The sequence below is a fragment of the Mobula birostris genome, chromosome 3 (assembly GCF_030028105.1).
Source record: "Mobula birostris isolate sMobBir1 chromosome 3, sMobBir1.hap1, whole genome shotgun sequence".
Taxonomy (NCBI): Eukaryota; Metazoa; Chordata; class Chondrichthyes; order Myliobatiformes; family Myliobatidae; genus Mobula; species Mobula birostris.
In genome coordinates this window covers 16,120,369-16,143,091 of record NC_092372.1, presented here as the reverse complement: position 1 = coordinate 16,143,091, position 22,723 = coordinate 16,120,369, and the positions used below count along the sequence as shown (strand labels likewise).

Sequence of the window (22,723 nt, the reverse complement as noted above, 5' to 3'; positions counted from 1 at the left end):
TCTCCTTGAAAATGTCCTGGATACTACAGAGTCTAGTGCCCATGATGGAGCTGACTAAGCTTACAACTCTCTGCAGATTGATCTTTGAGTAGGTTCAAAGGTTAGCACAACGTCGTGGGCTGGAGGACCTGTTCTGTACTATGCAGTGATGTTCCAAAGCGAACATTCAGTATAACTAATAACAGACTCTTAAGTTAAAGCCATTTTAAAATGGGCTTTAATTACTGTGACTTTACCAACTAATATGACATGAATTATGATTTTATTCTTTAATTCATAATGCAGTTGCAAACAAAAAGGTGAATGATGATAAAACACGGATATAGTAACATCAGGATCTTTCTATTGGAAGACTGGCCCTTACAATACTTATTTACATTAAAAACATCAAAACATAATCTGCTGTGTGAAAATCATTTAGTTCAAGTTCAGACATACAAGAACATTCAGTAATTTTAAAACAAAAGCGATTTAGTCTGGTATTTGGTGGTGCTAAACACTTGGAGGACAAAAACATAATAGTCTCTTTAGAATATTTCTGGTTGAACTCTTGTTGTGTATTCAGCTTGGGGTTTCATCCTTCACGTTCATAAACTGTAGAAGATAGTCCACCATCTGTCAAAGAAGAAATACATCATTAGCAAAAGAGTGGTAATTTTAATCATTTAAGGTTGTTTGGAACATAGAACAGTACAGCACAGGAACAGGTCCTCTGGCCCACAATGTTGTGCCGAACCAATTAAATTAGTAATCAAATAGCCAAATACACTAAACTTTTCTGCCTATGAAATGTCCACATCCTCTCATTTTCCTCACCTTCATGGGCCTGTCTAAATGTCTCTTAACAGTCTCTAATGTATCTACCCCTATCACCACCCCAGGCAGCACATTTCAGGCACCCACCACTCTGTGTAAAAAATTTTCCCCTCCCATCCCCTTTGAAATGACCTCTTCACACCTTAAATACATGCCTTCTGGTTTTAGACATTTCAAAGAGTAATAGTATTTGTATTTTTATATTTTATTTCCCTCGTCCTTATTAGCTCTCTTTTCCTCTTGATTACTGATCTCACAAAAAAAAGGTAAATAGAACAGAGGCATTTGACTTGTTTTCAGACTTCCATACTTCCTTGCTGATCTCTGGTAAAATACAGATATGGTGAGGCTTACATTTGTTTCAGACATGGTGAAGCTCCCCCTTTTGGCCCAACTGAAGACTTACTTAGAGATACAGCAAGTAACGGGCCCATCACCATTATCATTGTGTGCCCTGTCACGATTGTTCTTGGCAAATTTTTCTGCAGAAGTGGTTTGCCATTGCATCCTTCTGGCCAGTGTCTTTACAAGATGATCGACCCCAGCCATAATCAATGCTCTTCAGAGATTGTCTCACTGTCATCAATAGTCCCATAACGAGGGCTTGTGATGTGCACCAGCTGCTCATATGACTATCCGCCACCTGCTCCCATGGCTTCACGTGACCCTGATCGGGGGTGCTGAGCAGGTGCTACACCTTGCCCAATGGTGACCTGCAGGCTAGCAGAGGTACGAAGAACCTTGCAACTCATTTGACAGAGATGTATCTCCAGCCCATCGTGCAGTAAAAGGCCCATCCGGCCCCATAAGCCCAATTAACCTAGCAAACTACACACCTTTGGAACGTAGGAAGAAACAGGAGCAGCCAGAGGAATCCTACAGTTATGCACAGAACATGCAAACTCCTCAGACAGCGTTGGAATTGAACCCCAGTTCCTGGTGCCGTAAGAGTTTTATGCTAACTGCTATGGTACTGTGCTGCCCCCAAAACAGCAAGTGGATACACAAAATCTGTAGACACAGTACAATTGAGTTAAGTATTTTCCATTTTTTTTGGTACCATCTTAGCTGCTTTTCCTTGCTATTAAGAGATGTTTAAGATGGCATGAAGCTTTTCGTTTTTATATCCCTATAGCATTAAAACAAAAAAAAAATCGCACCATCTTAAAAGTTACTTCCCCAGGCACTTAATGTGATCAATCATTCTGGTTAGACACGCCAGCCCCCTCTATCTATTACCTCAGTCATGCACTGCATTGTAAACACTTTAAACCACTTTTTATAATGCTGTTTATATTGTAGTCTCTGGTATTTATGTACTCATACAAATTTTATTCTATATCCGTACTTTAACCTAAGTTTTTATTTAAATCTAATTCTTTACTCTTATAACTGTTGAATGATGTTTTTGTTGTATGTTACACCAATACATTACAGCAAATTCACACGTAAATGAATATGGCAATTGAAGTTGATTGTTGATATTTAAGCAAATCGCCTTTGTAACATAGCATCAGAGCCAAATCTAGAAAATTTACAAAGTTTACCCAAAAGTAGAATCTTGCAATAGGAATCCCCCTCTCTGTGAGAAGGCAGGTGTATGGGGTTGAGTAGGATCCGGGATCAGCCATGATGGAATGGCGGAGCACCCTCGATGGGCTGAATAGCCTAATTCTGCTCCTATGTCTTATGTTCTTATGGTCTCTAAAATCTGTGATGGAGCCTTCAGCTTCAAATATTAACTTTTGATTCTCATTCAACAGATGCTGCCTGGTGGCACGGTGCCACAGCTAACGGGATTGTTGTCTCACCGCTCTAGTGACTTGGATTCAACCCTGACCTCTGATGATGCTCGCGAGGTGTTGGCACGTTCCCACGTGGGATTTCTCTGTGTGCTCTGGTTTCTACCCTCATCCCAGAGACATGCAGGTTGGCAAGTTAACTTGCCACTGTAAATAGAATAGAATTATTCTTGTTTCAAAAACAAGAGAAAATCTGCAGACGCTGGAAATCCAAGCAACACACACAAAATGCTGCAGGATCTCAGCAGCACAGGCAGCACCTATGGGAAAAAAGTACAGTCGATGTTTTGGGCCGAAACCCTTTGGCAGAACTGAAGAAAAAAAGATGAGGAGTAGAGTTAAAAGATGGGGGAGGGGAGGGAGAAACACAGGGTGATAGGTGAAACTGGGAGGGGTAGGGGTGAAGTAAAGAGCTGGGAAGTTGATTGGTGGAAGAGATACAGGGCTGGAGAAGGGGGAATCTGATAGGAGAGGACAGAAGTCCATGGAAGAAAGAAAAGGGGAGGAGCACCAGAGGGAGACGATGGACAGGCAAGGAGATAAGGTAAGAGAGGGAAAAGGGGATGGGAAATGGTGAAGGGGGGGGGGCGGGGTTATTACCAGAAGTTGGAGAAGTCGATGTTCATGCCATCAGGTTGGAGGCTACCCAGACGGAATATAAGGTGTTGTTCCTCCAACCTGAGTGTGGCCTCATGTGACAGTAGAGGAGGCATGGATTGACATACCGGAATAGGAATGGGAACTGAAAATAAAATGGGTAATCACTGTGAGATCCTGCTTTTTCTGGCGAAGCGGTCTCACAATCTACGTCAGGTCTCACCGATATACAGGGGATCACACTCGGAGCACGAGACACAGTATATGATCCCAACAGGCTCACAGATGAAGTGTCACCTCACCTGGGAGGACTGTTTGGGGCCCTGAATGGTAGTGAGGGAGAAGGTGTAGCACTTGTTCCTCTTGCAATGATAAGTGCCAGGAGGGAGATCAGTAGTGAGGGAAGAATGGACAAGGGAGACATGTAGGGAGTGATCCCTGCGGAAAGCAGAAATTGGGGGGGGGGGGGGGAGGGAACGATGAGCTTGGTGGTGGGATCCCGTTGGAGATGGTGGAAGTTATGGGGAATTATGTGCTGGACGTGGAGGCAGGTGGGGTGGTAAGTAAGGACAAGAGAAACCCCTATCCCTAGTAGGGTGGCAGGAGGATGAGGTGAGAGCAAACTGCATGAAATGGGAGAGATACGGTTGAGGGCAGCATTGATGCTGGAGAAAGGGAAGCTTGTTGAAGTAGCTAAATTGTTTCATTTTCACTTCCAGCAGTTTCTGGCATCTCTCATTTTTAAATCTTTTTTATTGATTATTATTGAGGTCAACAAAAAAACATTAATCAAGTCAACATGTCAATACGTACAATGAGGAATTAAATTACCAAATATCTGATTAACAAAGCTAAACAATATATCAATAATAAGAAGAAAAAATAAAGTGTTAAGAATATATTTTTGGAAAAAAGAACCCCTAATAACTATAACAAAAAAACCCCCTGCTAAGAAAAAAAGAGAAAAAAAACCCCATTGGGAGCACAACCCCGGTGCTATACGCCATACAAGCTTCCATAAAAGAAAAACATCAATCCGCCAACTCAAATCCATTTAAACAAGAGTCAGAAGGAAACCATCTTAATTAACTCAAATCAGATGATAGTATCGGGCAAAAGAACCCCACCTTTTCTCAAAGTCAAATCGAGGATCAAAAGTTCGACTCCTGATTTTCTCCAAACTAAGACATAACATCACCTGAGAGAACCATTGTATCAAAATGGGAGCAGAGGCATCTTTCCATTTTAATAAAATAGCCCTTCTGGCCAATAATGTAACAAATGCAATTACGTGTTGGTCTGATATAGAAATACCATGAATATATTGAGGGATTGTACCAAACAAAACTGTCAACTTATTAGGTTGTAAATTAATTTTTAAAGCTTTAGAAATTGTAGAGAAAATAGATTTCCAAAACCGTTTCAGTACAGAACATGACCAAAACGTATGTGTCAATATTGCTGTCTCGGTTTTACATCTATCACACTGACTATCAACATTAGGAAACATTTTAGACAGTCTCTCCTTTGTCAAATAGTAACGATGTACAATGTTAAATTGAATTAAAGAGTGACTGGCACAAATCGAAGAAGAGTTAACAAAGTTCAAAATTCGCAACTAATCCTCTGTTATCAAGGTCATGTTAAGCTCTCTTTCCCAATCTTGCTTAATCTTAAGTGAAGGTAATTGTACTGTTGTAGCAGTAAATTATAAATTTTCCCAGTAAAACCTTTCACTGAAGGATTCATTTTTAAAATAATGTCTAACAGGTCAGAATCCTGTATATATGGAAAATTTACTTAAATATTCCTGTAAGAAATGTCTGGCCTGAAGATACAGTTTCTGGCATCTCTAAGCCTGAATGCTTGAAACCACAGTGAACAAAACAATACTGAATTGTCTTACTGCTTATTTCTCACCAATTATCAGTGATAAAAATTGTTGATTTTTGAACACAAAATATGAGCTACTGATACTATTTTAAAACTATTTGCTCAAAGCACAGGGTAGAGCCTAATGGCTACACAAGTGCACATGAATGACACTAGTTAGAAACTGTTCTGCAACAGTCTCCTGTCCAACTTAAGCAGCACAGTGTTCCTAAGAAACAAGGGGAAACTTGGCTATTTTATCAATTATACCTGTGCCTAAGATATTTGTGGTAACCTGCCTTGATGACTATCATCCAGTAGCACCACATCCATAATGAAGAAGTGTTTTGAGAGGTTGGTGATGAAATACATTAACCCCTGCCTGAGAAGGGACTTGAATCCACTCCATTTGCTTACTGTCACAAGGGGACAACAGTAAAATGCCATCTTATTGGCTCCTGACTCAAGCCTGGAACATCTAGCCAGTGAAAGTGCACACATCAGGAAACTCTTTATTCACTACAGCTCAGTACTCATTATTATCATCCCCTCAAAACTAATCAATAAGTTCCAAGATCTAGGTCTCTATACTTCCTCATGCAGTTGGATCCTCGATTTCCTCACTTGCAAACACCAGCCTGTTCGGATTGGCAATAACATCTACTCCACAACTTCCATCAACACAGGTACACCACAAGGCTGCGTGCTTAGCTCCCTATCTACTCAGTTTATACTTATGACTGTGAGGCTAACCGCAGCTCCAGAGCCATATCTGAGTTTGCTGATGGCACCACTATCACTGGCCGAACAATGACGGTGACAAATCAGCATATAGGAGGGAGATTTTAAACCTGGCTGAGTGGTATCACAACAACACCCTCTCACTCAGCATCTGCAAGACCAAGGAGAAGATTATTGAGTTGAGTTGAATTGAATTGACTTTATTTCTTACATCCTTCACTTATACGAGGAGTAAAAATCTTTACATTATGTCTCCATCTAAATATACAATGTGCACTCATAGTGATTTATAATAAATAGAACAGTCAATGTAACGTAGAAACACACTCAAATCAGCATGAGTTAATCAGTCTGATGGCCTGGTGGAAGAAGCTGTCCTGGAGCCTGTTGGTCCTGGCTTTTATGCTGTGGTATGGTTTCCCGGATGGTAGCAGCTAGAATAGACTATATTAGGGGTGACTTGGGTCCCCAATGATCCTTCAGGCCCTTTTTACACAGCTGTCTTTGTAAATGTCCTGAATCATGGGAAGTTCACAACTACAGATGCACTGAGCTGTCCGCACCACTCTCTGCAGAGTCCTGTGATCGAGGGAAGTACAGTTCCCATACCACGCAGTGATGCAGCCTGTTAGGATGCTCTCAATTGTGCCCCTGTCGAAAGTTCTTAGGATTTGGGGGCCCATACCAAACTTCCTCAACCGTCTGAGGTGAAAGAGGGACTGTTATGCCTTTTTCACCACACAGCTGGTGTGTACGGACCACGTGAGATCCTCGGTGATGTGGATGCCGATGAACTTAAAGCTGTTTACCCTCTCAACTTGAGGAGGAGAAAATGGGGATTCATGATTCAGTCCTTATCATGGGGGATCAGAGATGGAAAGGGTCAGCAACTTTAAATTCCTTGGTGTTATCACCTGGGTCCAGCACGTAAGTGCTATCATAAAGAAAATATGGCAGTGCCTCTACTTGCTTGAAAATTTGTGAAGATTGATGTCATCTAAAACTTTGACAAACTTCTATAGATGTCTTTGGAAATGTATTGACTGGTTGCATCACAGCCTGGGATGGAAACACCAATGCCCTTGTACAGAAAAGCCTACACAGAAAGATCTGGATATGGCCAAGTTATCATGGGAAAAACCCTCCCCACCACTGAGCACATCTACATGGACCACTGTAGCAGGAAAGCATTATCGATCATCAAGGACCCCCATCATCCAGGGCATGTTCTTTTCTCACTGCTGTCATTGGGAAGAAAGTACAGGAGCCTCAGGACAGGCACACCTAGGTTTAGGAACTTTTATTACCCCTCAACCATCAGGCTCCTGAACCAGAGGGAATAACTTCACTCAACTAACTTGCACGTCACTGAACTTCTCCCACTGAACTGGACTCGCGTTTTGGACGCTTCATCGCATGTTCTTGATATTTATTGCTTATTTATTTATTATTATTATAATCTTTTTTCTCTTTCTTTTTGTACTTGCAGTTGTTTTTATTTTTGCACAACATTATGGATAACTAAACTCATGTCAATCTAGGCTTTTTGAGTGATCCCAGTAAGATGCTTTCATGATGTAGTTTAAATCTGTCAATAGACTTTTATTTCTTTGTCGGATTTTCCCGATGTTTCATGCTTTCATAGGTCGGATGTTGCAATACACAACAATGCTTTACCAGCATCAGATTCGAGAGGCCAAATGAACAAAAGTACAACTAATACTCTAGTATTTGGTTAACACCAGTGACCAAAATGAATTTATATTCTACTTCTACCACAGACCAAATCGAAAGTGCCAGAGTGCCAGAGGTGATGTGACAATGCATCCATGCTAGAGACAGTGAGTTTGCTTGGCAGAAGACAAGCTGTATTGTGTTCGACTGCAGACTGCTGCAACATTCATGGACTCAGGGACTTGGACCATATTTCTTTTTGTGTGACTGTAGTTTATTCCGATCTTAATTGCCTTTGCTATTTTAAATGTGTTATATATGCCTTGTGCTAAGTATGACTGTTGGTTCTGTGTGTTGCACCTTGGCCTCAGAGGAACACTGATTTATTTGGCTGTATTCTTTGGGTATTTATGTGTGGTTGAATGACAATTAAACTTGAACATAAATTACATGGATAACTTATTACATTCAGGGAATGTAAAACTTAGAGCAGCCCACACAAAATGCTGGAAAACTCAACAAGTCAGGCAGCATCTAGGGAAAGGAATAACTCATATATAACCATATAACAATTACAGCACGGAAACAGGCCATCTCGGCCCTTCCAGTCTGTGCCAAACTCTTACTCTCACCTAGTCCCACCGACCTGTACTCAGCCCATAACCCTCCATTCCTTTCCTGTCCATATAGCTATCCAATTTAACTTTAAACGACAACATCGAACCTGCCTCAACCACTTCTGCTGGAAGCTCATTCTGCACAGCTACCACTCTCTGAGTAAAGAAGTTCCCCCTCATGTTACCCCTAAACTTTTGCCCTTTAACTCTCAACTCATGTCCTCTTGTTTGGATCTCCCCCACTCTCAATGGAAAAAGCCTATCCACGTCAACTCTATCAATCCCCCTCATAATTTTAAATACCTCTATCAAGTCATATGTTATAATTATGTGGTTTTGTTAGCTTTCTCAGTCTTGGTCTGTCCTGTGTTTTGTGATTTCACACCGGAGGAATATTGTATCATTTCTTAATGCATACATTACTAAATGACAATAAAAGAGGACTGCGTGTCCTCATAATCTAATCTAATCTAATCTAAGTCTCCCCTCAACCTTCTACACTCCAAAGAATAAAGACCCAACTTGTTCAACCTTTTTCTGTAACTTAGGAGATGAAACCCAGGTAACGTTCTAGTAAATCTTCTCTGTACTCTCTCAATTTTGTTGACATCTTTCCTACAATTCGGTGACCAGAACTGACCAGAATCGACATTTTGGGTTGAGCTCCTTCATCAAGGCTGGATACATTGTAAAGCATATCTGAGCACCTATGTTAATTAGAAATTTAAAAAACACAGAGCTGCCATGGAAAAGACAAAGGAAATAAAACCAAAACAAACTGGTTACTTCTAAACTGACAATAGGCATCAACGAAGATCAGTTATTTTTGTGTAAAAATGCTCTTTGAGGTTTTTTGGTAAGAAACAATTGCCACTGTCACCAACAACTAGACCAGAACCTGAAAAGTCAATAACTGATCAGTTTTTCAGACAATAATTTTCTATTTAAATCACAACTTTGGTACAACAGTTTATTCCCATCAATTCATAGGAACATTATTAAATACAATCAACATGAACACATGCTCCATTTAAGGAGATTAATAATAAATAACAAAAAAAATTAGTTTGAGTATCTTAAAGAAATTATAGTGAAAACTACTTACTCACCCTTTTATATAAAATGACCTTCCAACTTTACCATACTTTATGTAATTGACAAAAAATGGACATGGCCTTTCCGAAACCATTGTAATGATACTAATTGCTTTCCTTGGTTTCAAGGTTTTCAATTCCAGTATCAGGACTTACCAACCTGAAGTTTTCTGCCAAAGATGCCTCGAAAGAACAAATGCTTTGACTATGCTTCTGATCACTTATCTTGGTATCTGCTTTCTACTGGGCATGTGTTTGTGTTGTCACTGTTATACATTGTATAACTATAAATTAGATAAAGTTATCACATTCATAGAAAACACTATCTGAAAATAGAACATAGAACACAGAATAGTAGAGTGCAGTATAGGCCCTTTGGTCCATGATGTTGTGCTGACCTTTAGCCTACTTCAAGATCAACCTAACCCTTCCCTCCCATTTTTCTTTCATCCTACAAGGTGAATAACTGATGCTTTTTTTTGACAATAATTTTCTATTTAAATCACAACTTTGGTACAACAGTTTATTTCCATCAATTCACAGCACCAGTATCAAATAAAATCAACACTAACATTAAGAGTCTCAAAAATGCCCCTAATGTATCTGTTTCTACCATCACCCCTGGCAGTATGTTCAATGCACCTACTACTCTCTGCATTGGAAAAAAACCTTCCTCTGACACTCCCCATATACTTTCCTCCAATCATATTAAAATTATGCTGCCCTGGAAAAAGGCACTGAGTGTCTCTTCCATCAATGCCTCTTATCGTCTTATACACCTCTATCAAGACATCTCTCATCCTTATTCACCCTAAATAGAAATGCCTTAGCTTGCTCGGCCTTTCCTCATTAGATGTGCTCTCTAATTGAGTTAGCATCCTGGTAAATCTCGTCAGCACCCTCTCCAAAATTTCTATATCCTTCCTATAATGAGGTGACCAGAACTGACCATAAACACCGGAGTTTTACAGAGCTGCAATATTACCTCGCGACTGTCAAACTCAATAGCTAGGTCAACTTTTGTTTCTTCTTTCAACATTCTTCATTTCCTTCCTGACTGAAATCTGTTATTCTTTAGACAAGAAGTGATCTCTTCTGCTTTACAAAAGTAGTTCTCCTTCATGAACATTGGTTGCTGGCCTGCTTCTCCAATACATCATAGGCAAATACATCATGAGGGATTCACTATAAAATGGTGATTACCTGAACCCTCATTCCAAAATGCATTATGCAATTATTAAATCCAACTATCATACAACGTGCTGTTTCCCCAAATTAAACCTGGAATACTCTGTTTTGAGAACATAGAACATATCTCAGAGATAGGGAGGAATTTCTATAGCCAGAGGGTGGTGAATCCATGGAATTCATTGACACAGACCGCTGTGGAAGCCAAGTCATTTAGGGTGTCAAAGGTTACTGGGAGAAGACAGGAGAATGGGCTTGAGAGGGATAATAAAATCAGCCATGATGGAATGGTGCAGAAGGCTCGACGGGCCAAATGGCCCAATTCTGTGCCAATATCTTGTACAGCACAGAACAGGCCCTTTGGCCCACGGTGTTGTGCCGACCCTTTAACCTTCTCCAAAATCAATCTAGCTCTTCACTCCCACATAGCTCTCCATTTTTCTTTCATCTCTGTGCCTATCTAAGAGTCTCTTAAATACCCCTAATGTATCTGCCCCTTCCATCATTCTTGGCAGTGTGTTTCACTTTCTGTGTAAAAAAAAATGCCTCTGACATCCCCCCTATACTTTCTTCCCAACACCTTAAATTTACATCCCCTTGTATAAGCCATAACAAGGGGCAAACAATTTAACAAAATGTATTTTGTTTTAAACACACTTGCCTCTTTGAAGTTGTAGTCAGCTGTCTGCTGTGTTTTCTTGTTAAGTACTGGAATGTCTTCTCTTGATTTCTGAATGTCTGTTGACAAGGTTTGTTCCAACAAACTTAAGAAATTCTTGTCCACCTCGGTCGACTGCAAGCTGTCATCTGGCTGCTTAGCAATTCCTGACAGAACTGGATATATCATGCTGTTTCCATTGGCATAGCCATAAAGAGTATCATCTATACTCTTTTTCCCCATCAAGTGTCCTTTTGAAAAAATGAAACAAAGAAATCTTTACTCTATAAGCATGAAAAGGCGGGATTTCGCAAATAATATTTTTCCTCGAAGACAGAACCTTCACCAGGAATGAAAGGAGTCATTTAAGATATCTTGATTGATAAAGGTTCAATATTAAAATTACATGCAAATTATACACTTACAGGTTGTCCCCCAGCACATCTGCAGACTGTATTGGTCATCAACACTAATGACTCATTTGTTTTGATGATTCAATCTGTCCGTGACAATTAAAGCTATTTTTATTTAATCTTTACACAATGTATTTTCAAACAAGCAACACTTAATACCAGAAATCAAAAGCTGTCAGAAATTTGAAGTGAATACAACTTGCTGGAAATGCAAAGACCCCTCCAAGAGGACCACAACTTTGTCGGAGGTTTTGAAGGCTTGCGTGCCTCAACAACCCCGGGGGCTATGTTGGCTGGGTCAGAGCTTTGTACTTTGGCTTTTGGTAGGGTTGCCTATGCCTAACAGGTCAAAGTATAGAGGCCAGACTAAGAGTGGTCCACTGGAAACAGCAATGAAGAATCCTTCTACATCTGAGTGAGGTGGTATTCCTGAGTTTCCACCCAGGACTTGCATGACTGACAGCAGTGAAAACTGAGCTACCGACATGATGAAGGAAGCTCTGAACACCGCCAAAGATGGAGGACCTTCATTGCTGCCCTAAAAGCCGGCGGTGTAACGGGCAGTAGAGTAGAGATCCGCAAAGACTGAAGTCACTGATGTTGTAGGTCAATGACATCTCATCTGTGAAGGGTTAATCAACCTGAAAGGTTAACTTAGTTTCTCTTGTGACCAATGCAGCCAGAGCTGCTGAGTATTTCAAACAATGCATGTAAAATGCTGTAGGAACTCAGCAGGTCAGGCAGCATCTATGAAGGGAAATAAACAGTTGATATTTCAGGCCAAGGCCCTTTATCAAGGCAGAATATACTTGTGTTTCTGAGTATTTGGAGTCATAGAGCACTAGAGCATAGAAAAAGGCACTTTGGCCCATCTAGTTCATGCCAAACTATTTATCTTCATAGTCTCAACAACCCACACCTGGAGCATAGCCTTCCATACCCTTCCCATTCTTGTACCTATCCAAATTTCTCTTAAATGCTGTAACCAAACCCCATCCGCTCCCCACCTACCACTTCCGCTGGCAGCAAGCCATACTCTCATCAACATTTAAGTACAAACTTAAAACTTTTTAACATTTTCCCTGTTAATATTCTTCAGGTATTCTGGTTGAAAAATTCAAAGTTCAAAGTAAGTTTATTATCAAAGTATATATTATCAAAGAACTTGGGCCTCTGTACCTCCCTCTGCAATTGGATCCTCGACTTCCTAACTGGAAGACCACAATCTGTGTGGATTGGTGATACTTCCTCCTCACTGACCATCAACACTAGCGTATCTCAGGGTGTGTGCTTAGCCCACTGCTCTACTCTCTCTACACCCATGACTGTGTGGCTAGGTGTAGCTCAAATACCATCTATAAATTTGCTGAAGATACAACCATTGTTGGTAAAATCTCAGATGGAGACAAGTGAGCGTGCAGCAGTGAGATATACCAGCTGGTTGAGTAGTATCACAGCAATAGGATTGAGTAGTGTCACCGCAACAACCTTGGCGTAAGACCAAAGAGCTGATTGTGGACTTCAGGATGAGTAAAATGAGGGAACACAAACCAATCCTCATAGAGAGATCAGAAATGGAGAAAGTGAGCAATTTCAAGTTCCAGGGTGTCAAGATCTCTGAGGATTTAACCTGGTCCCGGTATATCGATGCAGCTGTAAGGAAGGCAAAACAGTGGCTATATTTCAGTAGGAGTTTGAAGTGATTTGGTTTGTCACCTAAAACACTTGAAAACTTCTATAGATGTACCGTGGAGAGCATTCTGACAGGCTGCATCACTGTCTGGTATGGGGCCTACTGCACAGGACCAAAAGAAGCTACAGAGAATTGTAAAATTTGTCAGCTCCATCTAGGGTACCATCCTCCATAGTATCAAAGACATCTTCAAGAAGCAGTGTCTCAGAAAGGCGGTGTCCATTATTAAGGACCCCTACCACCCAGGCCATGCCCTCTTCTCACTGTTACCATCAGGAATGAGGCACAGAAACCTGAAGGCACACGCTCAGCAATTCAGGAACAGTTTCTTCTCCTTTGCCATCTGATTCTTAAATGGACATTGAACACTACCTCTATTTAATATTATTTCTTGTTTTTGCATTATATTTAATCTAACTATTAAATATACATACTGTAATTTACTTTCTTTCCATATTATTATATATTACATTGTACTGCTGCTGCTAAGTTAACAAATTTCACGACACATGCCAGTGATAATAAACCTGATTCTTATATATGTTACCCTATACAACCCTGCGATTCACTCTGTCACCTGGAGACCATTTATAATGTATAGCAATCATTCACAAGAATATCCGTGCCGTTTCACAATTCCTTCAGCCGCTACTGTTACTCTACACTTCCACTGGTAATGCAAGTCTGAACAGTGTTAACTGTTCTCTCAGGACACAGCCCCTTACCAAAAGCTCAGTCTCCACACACTTAGAAAGGATCCAAAATTCACAGTTTATTTTTCACTTTTAACAAAAACATAATCATAATTAGCTACCACCACGTTAGCAACTACTAATGCTTGTCAGCGCATTTCAATTCACAATTTACAGATCTTATTTATACACCTCTTAGTAAATTGCCAATGAAAATATGGCTTTTGAGAGTATCTGGAACACTATGTGGGTAATTCTCTAACTGATATTAGCTTCCATAAAATTATATAGAACTGCACGTGTTGCCACAGTGCTTGCCTTTACCTCTCAGAATGCAAACAGTACTACATAATTTTCATTAAATTAGCCCCTTTTTTTATTAAATCTTCAAGAATGTCCAATTCATCTTCTGACTCTGATAAAAGCTTCTTTTCCTGGTTAGAAGCAACCAGCTAGAAACACTTAAGATGAGGTTTTCACAATAGAAGGGGGTTCTCTTCATTACTGGTTGCAGCAGATTCATTACAAACAATCCTTCGCTGTCAGATGTCTATAATTTTCGTAGGCCTGATGCAAATCTTGGAATTCCGGAGCAATTTCAACAATTCATTGCTGTCACTCACATGCATAATCTCGTATTGTTCCAAGTTCAAAGTAAATTTATTGTCAAATACATAGGTATACATCCAGTGGTCACTTTATTTGGTACAGGAGTGGAACCTGATCTTCTGCTGCTGTAACCCATTGACCTCAAGTTTCAAAGTGTTGTGCGTTCAGATTAGACCATAAGACCACAAGACATAGAATTAGGCCATTTGGCCTGTTGAGTCTGCTCTGCCATTCAATCATGGCTGATCATTTTATTCCCCACCTCAGCCACACTCCCCGGCCTTCTCCCTGAAACCCTTAATGCCGTGATCAGTCAGGAACCTATCAATCTTCACCCTAAATACACGCAACAACCTGGCCCCCACAGCTGCCTGTGGTAACAAATTCCACAAATTCACCACCCTCTGGCTAAAGAAATTTCTCTACATCTCAGTTTTAAATGGACACCCCTCTATCCTGAAGCTGTGCCCTCATGCCCTAGATGCCCCTTTTCCACATCTACTCTGTCTAGGCCTTTCAACATTCGAAAGGTTCCAATGAAATCCCCCCTCAACCTTCTAAATTCCAACAAGTACAGGCCCAGAGCTATCAAACTTTTCTTGTATTATCCCATTCATTTCTGGAATCATTCTTGTGAACCTCCTCTGAACCGTCTCCAAAGCCAACACATCTTTTCTTAGATAAGGTGCCCAAAACTGGTCACAATACTCAAGAAGTGGCCTCACCAGTGCCTTATAAAGCCTCTGTATCACATCCTAGACCTCTTGAAATGAATGCTAACATGACATTTGCCTTCCTCACCACCGACTCAACCAGCAAGTTAACTTTTAGGGTGTTCTGCACAAAGACTCCCAAGTCCCTTTGCATCTCAGATTTTTGGAATTTCCTTCCATTTAGAAAATAGTCTGCACATTTAATTCTTTTACCAAAGTGCATGACCATGCATTTTCTAACATTGTATTTCATTTGCCACACTCTTGCCTATTCCCCTAATCTGTCTAAGCCTTTATGCAGTCTTCCTGTTTCCTTAACTCTACCTCCCCCTCCACCAATCTTCGTATCATCTGCAAACTTGACAACAAAGCCAACTATTCCATTGTCTAAATCATAAATATACAGCATAAAAAGAAATGGTCCCAACTCTGAACCCTGCGGAAAACCACTAGTCACTGGCAGCCAACCAGAAAAGGATCCTTTTATTCCCACTTGCTGCCAATGCTCTAACCATGTTAGTAACTTTCCTGTAATACCATGGGCTCTTAACTTGGTAAGCAGCCTCATGTGAGGCACCTTGTCAAAAGCCTTCTGAAAATCCATATATATAACATCCACTGCATCCCCTTTATCTATCCTACTTGTAATCTCCTCAAAGAATTCCAATAGGTTTGTCACGCAAGATCTTCCCTTAAGGAAACTATGCTGGCTTTGTCCTATCTTGTACTGTGTCACCAAGTACTCCATAACCTCATCCTTAACAATTGACTCCAACATCTTCCCAACCACTGAGCTCAGCCTAACTGGTCTATAATTTCATTTCTGCTGCTTTCCTGCTTTCTTAAAGATTGGAGTGACATTTGGAATTTTCCAGTTCTACAGAACCATGCCAGAGTCCAATGATTCTTGAAAGATAGAGGAGTGGAATCCAGTGCAGTCTTCTCCTACTGTAACCAGTCCGCTTCAAGGCTTGATGTGTTACGCATTCAGAGATGTTCACTGTTATAACACATGGTTATTTGAGTTACTGTCACCTTTCTGCCAGATTGAACCAGTCTGGCCATTCTCCTCTGACCTCTCTCATTAACAAAGTGTTTTCGCCCACAGGACCGCTACTTATTAGATGTTTTTTTTTTGCACAATTCTCTGTGAACTCTAGAGACTGTTGTCTATGAAAATCCCAGGTGATCAGCAGTTTCTGAGATACTTAAACCGTCCAGTCATTCCACGGTCAGAGTCACTTAGATCACATTTTTTGTCCATTCTGATGTCTGGTCTGAACAACAACTGAACCTCTTGACCATGTCTGCACGCGTTCATTCATTGAGTTGCTGCCATATGATTGGCTGATTAGATAATTATATTAACGAGCAGGTGTACCGGTGTACCTAATGAAGTGGCCACTGAGTGTATTACGCTGCAATTCATTTACTTGCAGGCATTTACAGGAAAAGAAAGAAATACAACAGATTTTTATGAAAAACTATATACAGACAGAAACACACTGACAAATAACCAATATACAAAATAAAACAAAGTTGAATCCTTGAAAGTAAATCTCTAGAAAGATAGAACATAGAAACATAGAAAACCTACAGCACAATACAGGCCCTTTGGCCCACAAAGCTGTGCTGAACATGTCCCTACCTTAGAACTACCTAGCCTTTACCCATAGCCCTCTATTTTTCTACGCTCCATGTAGCCATCCAGGAGTCTCTTAAAACACCCTATCATTTCCCCCTCCACCACTGCCACCGGCAGCCCATTCCACACACTCACCACTCTCTGCATAAAAAAACTTCCCCCTGACATCTCCTCTGTACCTACTTCCAAGCACCTTAAAACTATGCCCTCTCGTGCTAGCCACTTCAGCCCTGGGGAAAAGCCTCTGACTATGCACAGGATCAATGCCTCAATATTTGGAATCAGTTCAGAGTTGAGGTGAGTGAAGTTATCCAGTCCAGTTTGGAAGCCTGATGTTTGTAGGGTAAAAACTATTCCTGAACCTAATGGTGTCGGCTTTTGTACCTCTTGCCTGATGGTTGATTCCAGAGATGAGGGGGTTAGACTATGAGGCAAGGTTGAGTTGCCTGGGACATAGCCTCAAGATTTGGGGGAGTAGATTTAGGATGGAGATCAGGAGGAACTGTTTTTCCTAGAGAGTGATGAATCTGTGGAATTTTCTGCCCAATGAAGCAGTGAAGGTTACCTCAGTAAGTATATTTAACAGAAGGTTAGATAGCTTTTTGCATAGCAGGGGAATTAAGGGCTATGGGGAAAAGGCAGGTAGGTGGAGATAAGTCCATGGCCAGATCAGCCATGATCTTATTGAATGGCGGAGCAGGCTCGACGGGCCAGATGGCCGACTCCTGCTTCTATTTCTTATGTGACAGGAGGACATTACCTGGATGGTGGGGGTCTTTGTATATTACTTACTCTGGAGCAGAATTACTTTAATTCAGTAGTCCTACTTTACAGAGTCATGCAAAGCTGATCAAATAGTTATCACAATGAGTCTATTTATATGTCAATCAATGATTATATTCAGAAGGTTTGCTTATGGCAGTACCTAATGGTTCTTTCAAGTCTAATTTGACTGCCTGTGGAAATCTAGAATAGGTCCCACCCCACCACAGCTGGTTCAAAAAAAACATGCATTTATAAAACAGTGGACATATTTTCAAGATGCAAGAGATTCTGCAGATGCTTGACGTCTTGAGCAACACATAGAAAAAATTCTGGAGAAAATCAGTTGGTCAGGCAGCATCTATGGGAAGCATTAAACAGTTGCTATTTTAGGAAGAGACGCTCCATCAGGATCAGGAAGGAAGGGAGCAGAAGCCAGAATAATAACTCAAGAGATTCTGCTTATGCTGGAAATCTTGAGCAACGTACTCAAGTGCTGAAGGAGATGAGCAATATCTATGGGGAGGAATAAACAGTTGACATTTTAGGTTGAGAGGGGGCAAAAGCCAGAATAAGAAAGTGGGAGGAGGGAAAGGACTATAAACTGGCAGATGATAGGTGAAACCAAGTGAGGGATACATTTTTAAGAATTGTCGGAGTATTTTGCATATATTGAATATTTCTTGAAAAGTATTCACAGTTGTAACATTGGGATTTTTTTTGCAACAGGATAAATAACCACCTGATTTATTTTTGGAGATAATGATTACAGATTAATACTACAGGTCACACTGTCTATGGTTGAATGACAATAAACTGGAATTTAAACTGTCACTACCATGTAGGAAAACCACATGTCAAGCCAAAACAAAATCGTGAGGTCTTAATCCAGCTCACACTAGAACAGCTGCAACAACAAAACAATTTTAGCTCGGAATAACTGACTGAGTGATTGACAGAACCCCACGAGTTGGTCTATACGACGGAAAAGAAAGACAGAAAATGGTTCAGGAAATGTATCCATTAGATGGCGAAACTGTTCACCGACTCTGACTGCAGCCCATTTCGACGGCTGTGACTCGGGCTGCCAACCTGTTAATAACTCAGCCTGCCGTTACAAACATTAACAAAAGGTGGCGCAAACCACCGCAAACTAGAGATCCTGCCGCTCACACGAAAGTTGCACAATATCTACAGAGATACTAAGAGCCAATAAAGCAAACTTCTACCATATTGCATGTTTAATAAACTGATCCTAACTATTCTGTTGTCGGCCTTTGTAATAAGAGAAATTTGTCCAGGCACAGCAAATCTATTACCTCAATCACTCCACCGCACTGTAAATACGTTAAACCCCTGTTTATTATGCTCTTTATAATAAATGCATCATGCTATTTATGCACATTTTATTTCATACCGCATTTTAACCTCTAAGAGTATTTTATGTAATTCTTTATTCCTGTAAGTGTTGAATATTGTTTTTTGTATCACGTCGCGCCGACACGCCAGAGCAAATTCCTAAGTGCATATGGCGAATGAAGTGAATCTTTTTTTTTTAAATTTGGCGAAATAACGCACACACAAATTGCTGGAGGAACTCAGCAGGTCAGGCAGCACCTACGGAGGGCAGAGGTTCTTCATCCGAAATAACGCGGTTGCAATGAATTGGCATTCGACCGCCTGTGGGATTCATAGTCACAAACAGCTGTGAAGGCCAAGCCGCTGGGTATATTTAAAGTTCCTGATTAGTCGGGTCGTCAAAAGTTACGGAGAAAAGGCAGGAAAGTGGGTACGACGGAATGACAGGGTGGACTCGATGGGCCGAACGGTCTAACTCTCCTCTTAGGTCTTAAAATTAGCTGATAAATTACCCGGGCGATTTGGATGCGTCTCTCTCACGGGTGAATACTGTGTTACAGAGGTCTGTTCCCTTTAGACTATAAATACAGTATGTCAAGGAGTTTCGGTCAATTAATAGGTCTGGAACGGTCTCCTGTTCTAGCCTCCATCGAAATCGCCACTGTATAGATTTACTTTGGAAGTCCGTGAAATGACGGCGTTGGAGATTGTGAAAATCTTGTCTGCAATCGAATTTCCGAGCTCCAGAGAGGGAGATAGAATTATAAATGGAGACGAGACTTCTTGCCTGAAGTGCTTTCACCTTAACTGGGGACGCTGCTTCCATTGTTGATGCGCTTTTTGCCCTTCAGGGGTGAACAAATACTTCCGTCCTACAGCAAATTAGAGAAAACTGCAGCCGGAGGATCCAGGTTAACACCATGTGACAGAGACATCGCCGAACTGTTAAATACTAAGTATAGGGTCTTCAGAACGCACAAGATGGAACAGTATAGTACAACCTACTCCAAGATTCAATCTCGCAAACAACAGGAATTCTGCAGATGCTGGAAATTGAAGCAACACACATAAAAGTTGCTGGTGAACGCAGCAGGCCAGGCAGCAACTTTTATGTGTGTTGCTCCAAGATTCAATCTAATCCTTTCTTCCCACACAGCCCTCCAGTTTCCTCGTCCTTGTGCCTATCCTACAGGCTCTGAAACATCTTTAATGCATCTGCCTCTAGCACCGCCTCTGCGCTCCAACATCTGCCAGCTTCTGTGTTAAAGCGTCCTGAAGAAGGGTGTCGGCCTGATCCGACATTTCCACAGACGCTGGGTGTGAAAGAAACCTGGCTCTGGTGTCCTCCCCCCCCCCCCCCATTTTATGGTGGTTGTCCATCGTGTTCGACGATAGCAGGAAAGCTGTGTGGGAGAGTTTTTACAGTGCGGCAATTCCACTTCCTCGATCCCAGAAGTCCAGGTCCAGTGGTACGAACGAGCGTCACAAACTGGGTCTTCCCTGGTTGCAGTGGATGACCATGAAGTTTTCTGTGCCGTGTCATGCCCTTCACTTTCCACGGAGCGTTGCCGAACCGCCCTCCTGGCGGTTGGATCTCTCTATAAATTTCATCCGCCCAGCCCGCCAGACTCTCACCGCCCCCCCCACCCCATACTTTCCTTCAAATACCTAACAGTTATGTCCTTTCGTATTAGCCACTCCCGCCCTGGGGAAAGTGTCTGGATATCCACTCTATCTATGCTTCTTATCAACTTGTATATCTCCATAAAGTAACTTCCTATTCTCTTCCACTCCAAAGAGAAAAAACTCTATGTCAGGTTGCATTTTGATCCTATTAAACCTTTTATTAGCATAAATTAGTTTCATTACTCTGCTTAATTATTTATTTATTAATCTACCGAGCCTTTCCGGTCCTTCGAGCCGCGCCACCCAACAACCCACTTATTTAATCCTAGCCTAATCATGGGACAATTTGTCTTTAGTAGAACTTCGCAACTGTGTTCAGGCAGCGCTTTTGTGGATGAAAAGTTCTGGGCGAACGCGTTATATAACGCTTTGCGAAATGAATTTATCGAAAGCGTCGCAGCTGCTTAAAAAGACTTGTTGGCTGCCCCCAGCACATCATTTACCGTGCTAGCTGTTAGCGCAAACGGCGCATTTCACATGTTTCGATGGGCAGATGATAAACAGTTCTGAATCTGAAGAAAATAAAACGTGCAAAGCTGTTCTACGGTGGAAAGAGTGCTGAGACTCAGGCGCAGAGGTGGAACAAGTGCGCAGAAGTTCTGCTTAAATTTAAAACAAATACGCATTCAAAATATATTCAGTAAAATTCCGATATTTGACATTTGAAGAGAAAACACATTTGGTCATAAGACATAGGAGCAGAATGAGGCCATTCAACCTATCGTGTCTGCTGCACCATTCAATCATTACCCCTCTGAACCCCGAAACTCCTCCTGCCTTCTTCCCGTAACGTTTGACGCCCTCACTAACTCGGCTTGAAATATACCCAAGGATTTGGTCGGCTCAGCCGTTTGTGTCAATGAATTCCACAGATTCGTCAACCGCTGGCTAAATAAAGTTCTCCTCAACCCCTGTTCTAAAGGGACGTCTTTCTATTCCGATGCTGCGTCCTCCGGTCCTAGACCCTCAGGCAGGGGTTACCAACTTTTTTTTTGTGCCATGGACGAGTGGTCCGTGAACCCCAGTTTGGGAACCTGCACTGTAGGAAACATCTTCTTCATATCCACTCTCTGGGCTTTTCAATATTCGATAGGTTTCAATCAGATCCCTCCTCAATCTTTAAATCCTCGAATTCAGAAGGTTGAACACAAGACATCATTGGCAAAATCGCAACCAGCCTGACATTAATCAGGCCGATAAAATGTCCACTTGTGCCCCCTTGCCGGGTTGAATCAGGTTTCAAACAAGCAGCAATAAAATTGTATACTCACCCACCGCCCAGTGACTGCCTCTGGGAAATATCTTAGACAAACCGCCGTGATTTTGAACTGGAGCAGCAAGTCCATAGTGGACTTTGGAACTAGTAATGCTGAAAACTATCAGAGATAGGAGCAAACGATGTTTCCAAAAAATCAGTTCCGACCCCATCTCCCGGTAGTTGCTCACCAATCTCCCTCCCTTCCCCTTGTCCTCTCTCTTTCTTTCCCTCTAGACTGGGAAAACGCCGTCCCGGAGCGCTTCAGAAGGATCTTCCGATCTTCAGTCACAAAAATGATCTCTGTCTCTCTTCGGCTGTGAGCGGAATTTATAAGAAACCGTGACGAAATCGCGGGGAGCCGACAAAATTAAAGCGGCTGACGATGGCATGCGTGATGTGTTGGTGTGGTATAAATCAGGGGTTACGTTATCATCCATCTCTCTTTCGGATCGATTGTGTCTCCCGGCGCCGGATATGGTACCTTAATGAATCCACGAGGGTTCCCTTTGTTAATTTTGGAAAAGTTATCAAGATTTTCCATTGTGTAAAAAGTTATGTTTTTTTTATGCTTCAGGGACCTTTTTTAACCCACGAGTACACCCTTCTCCGCCTGTCATCTCATCTCAGTGACAGACAGGTGCCAGCAGAAGAGGAGCCGTGTTGTTCAGCTTGTGTCTAGTGAACGCTTTCAAAAAGCTGGAGAGATAACCCAGTCTCCACTCGCCTAGTAAAGGCGGCGGCAATGAGAGATGTTGGCGACCTGATGATCTGCTCTCCGATAACCGAGCCAAACGAAGCTGAAAACCTCACCATTAGTCACTCAAGGGAGGACCT

The 22,723-nt window shown here is 41.5% G+C and overlaps 1 protein-coding gene across 1 annotated transcript; it reads right to left on the bottom strand.

The window, feature by feature from the left end:
- Positions 1 to 236: 236 nt before the first annotated feature.
- Positions 237 to 22,159, bottom strand: grp (gastrin-releasing peptide). Its single transcript, XM_072251754.1, has 3 exons — positions 21,903 to 22,159; positions 11,063 to 11,310; positions 237 to 615 (listed from the first exon to the last, which is right to left on the bottom strand). Exons 1-3 carry the CDS (start codon positions 22,057 to 22,059, stop codon positions 562 to 564), a joined length of 459 nt encoding a protein of 152 aa, XP_072107855.1. The 5' UTR covers positions 22,060 to 22,159; the 3' UTR covers positions 237 to 561.
- Positions 22,160 to 22,723: the final 564 nt, after the last annotated feature.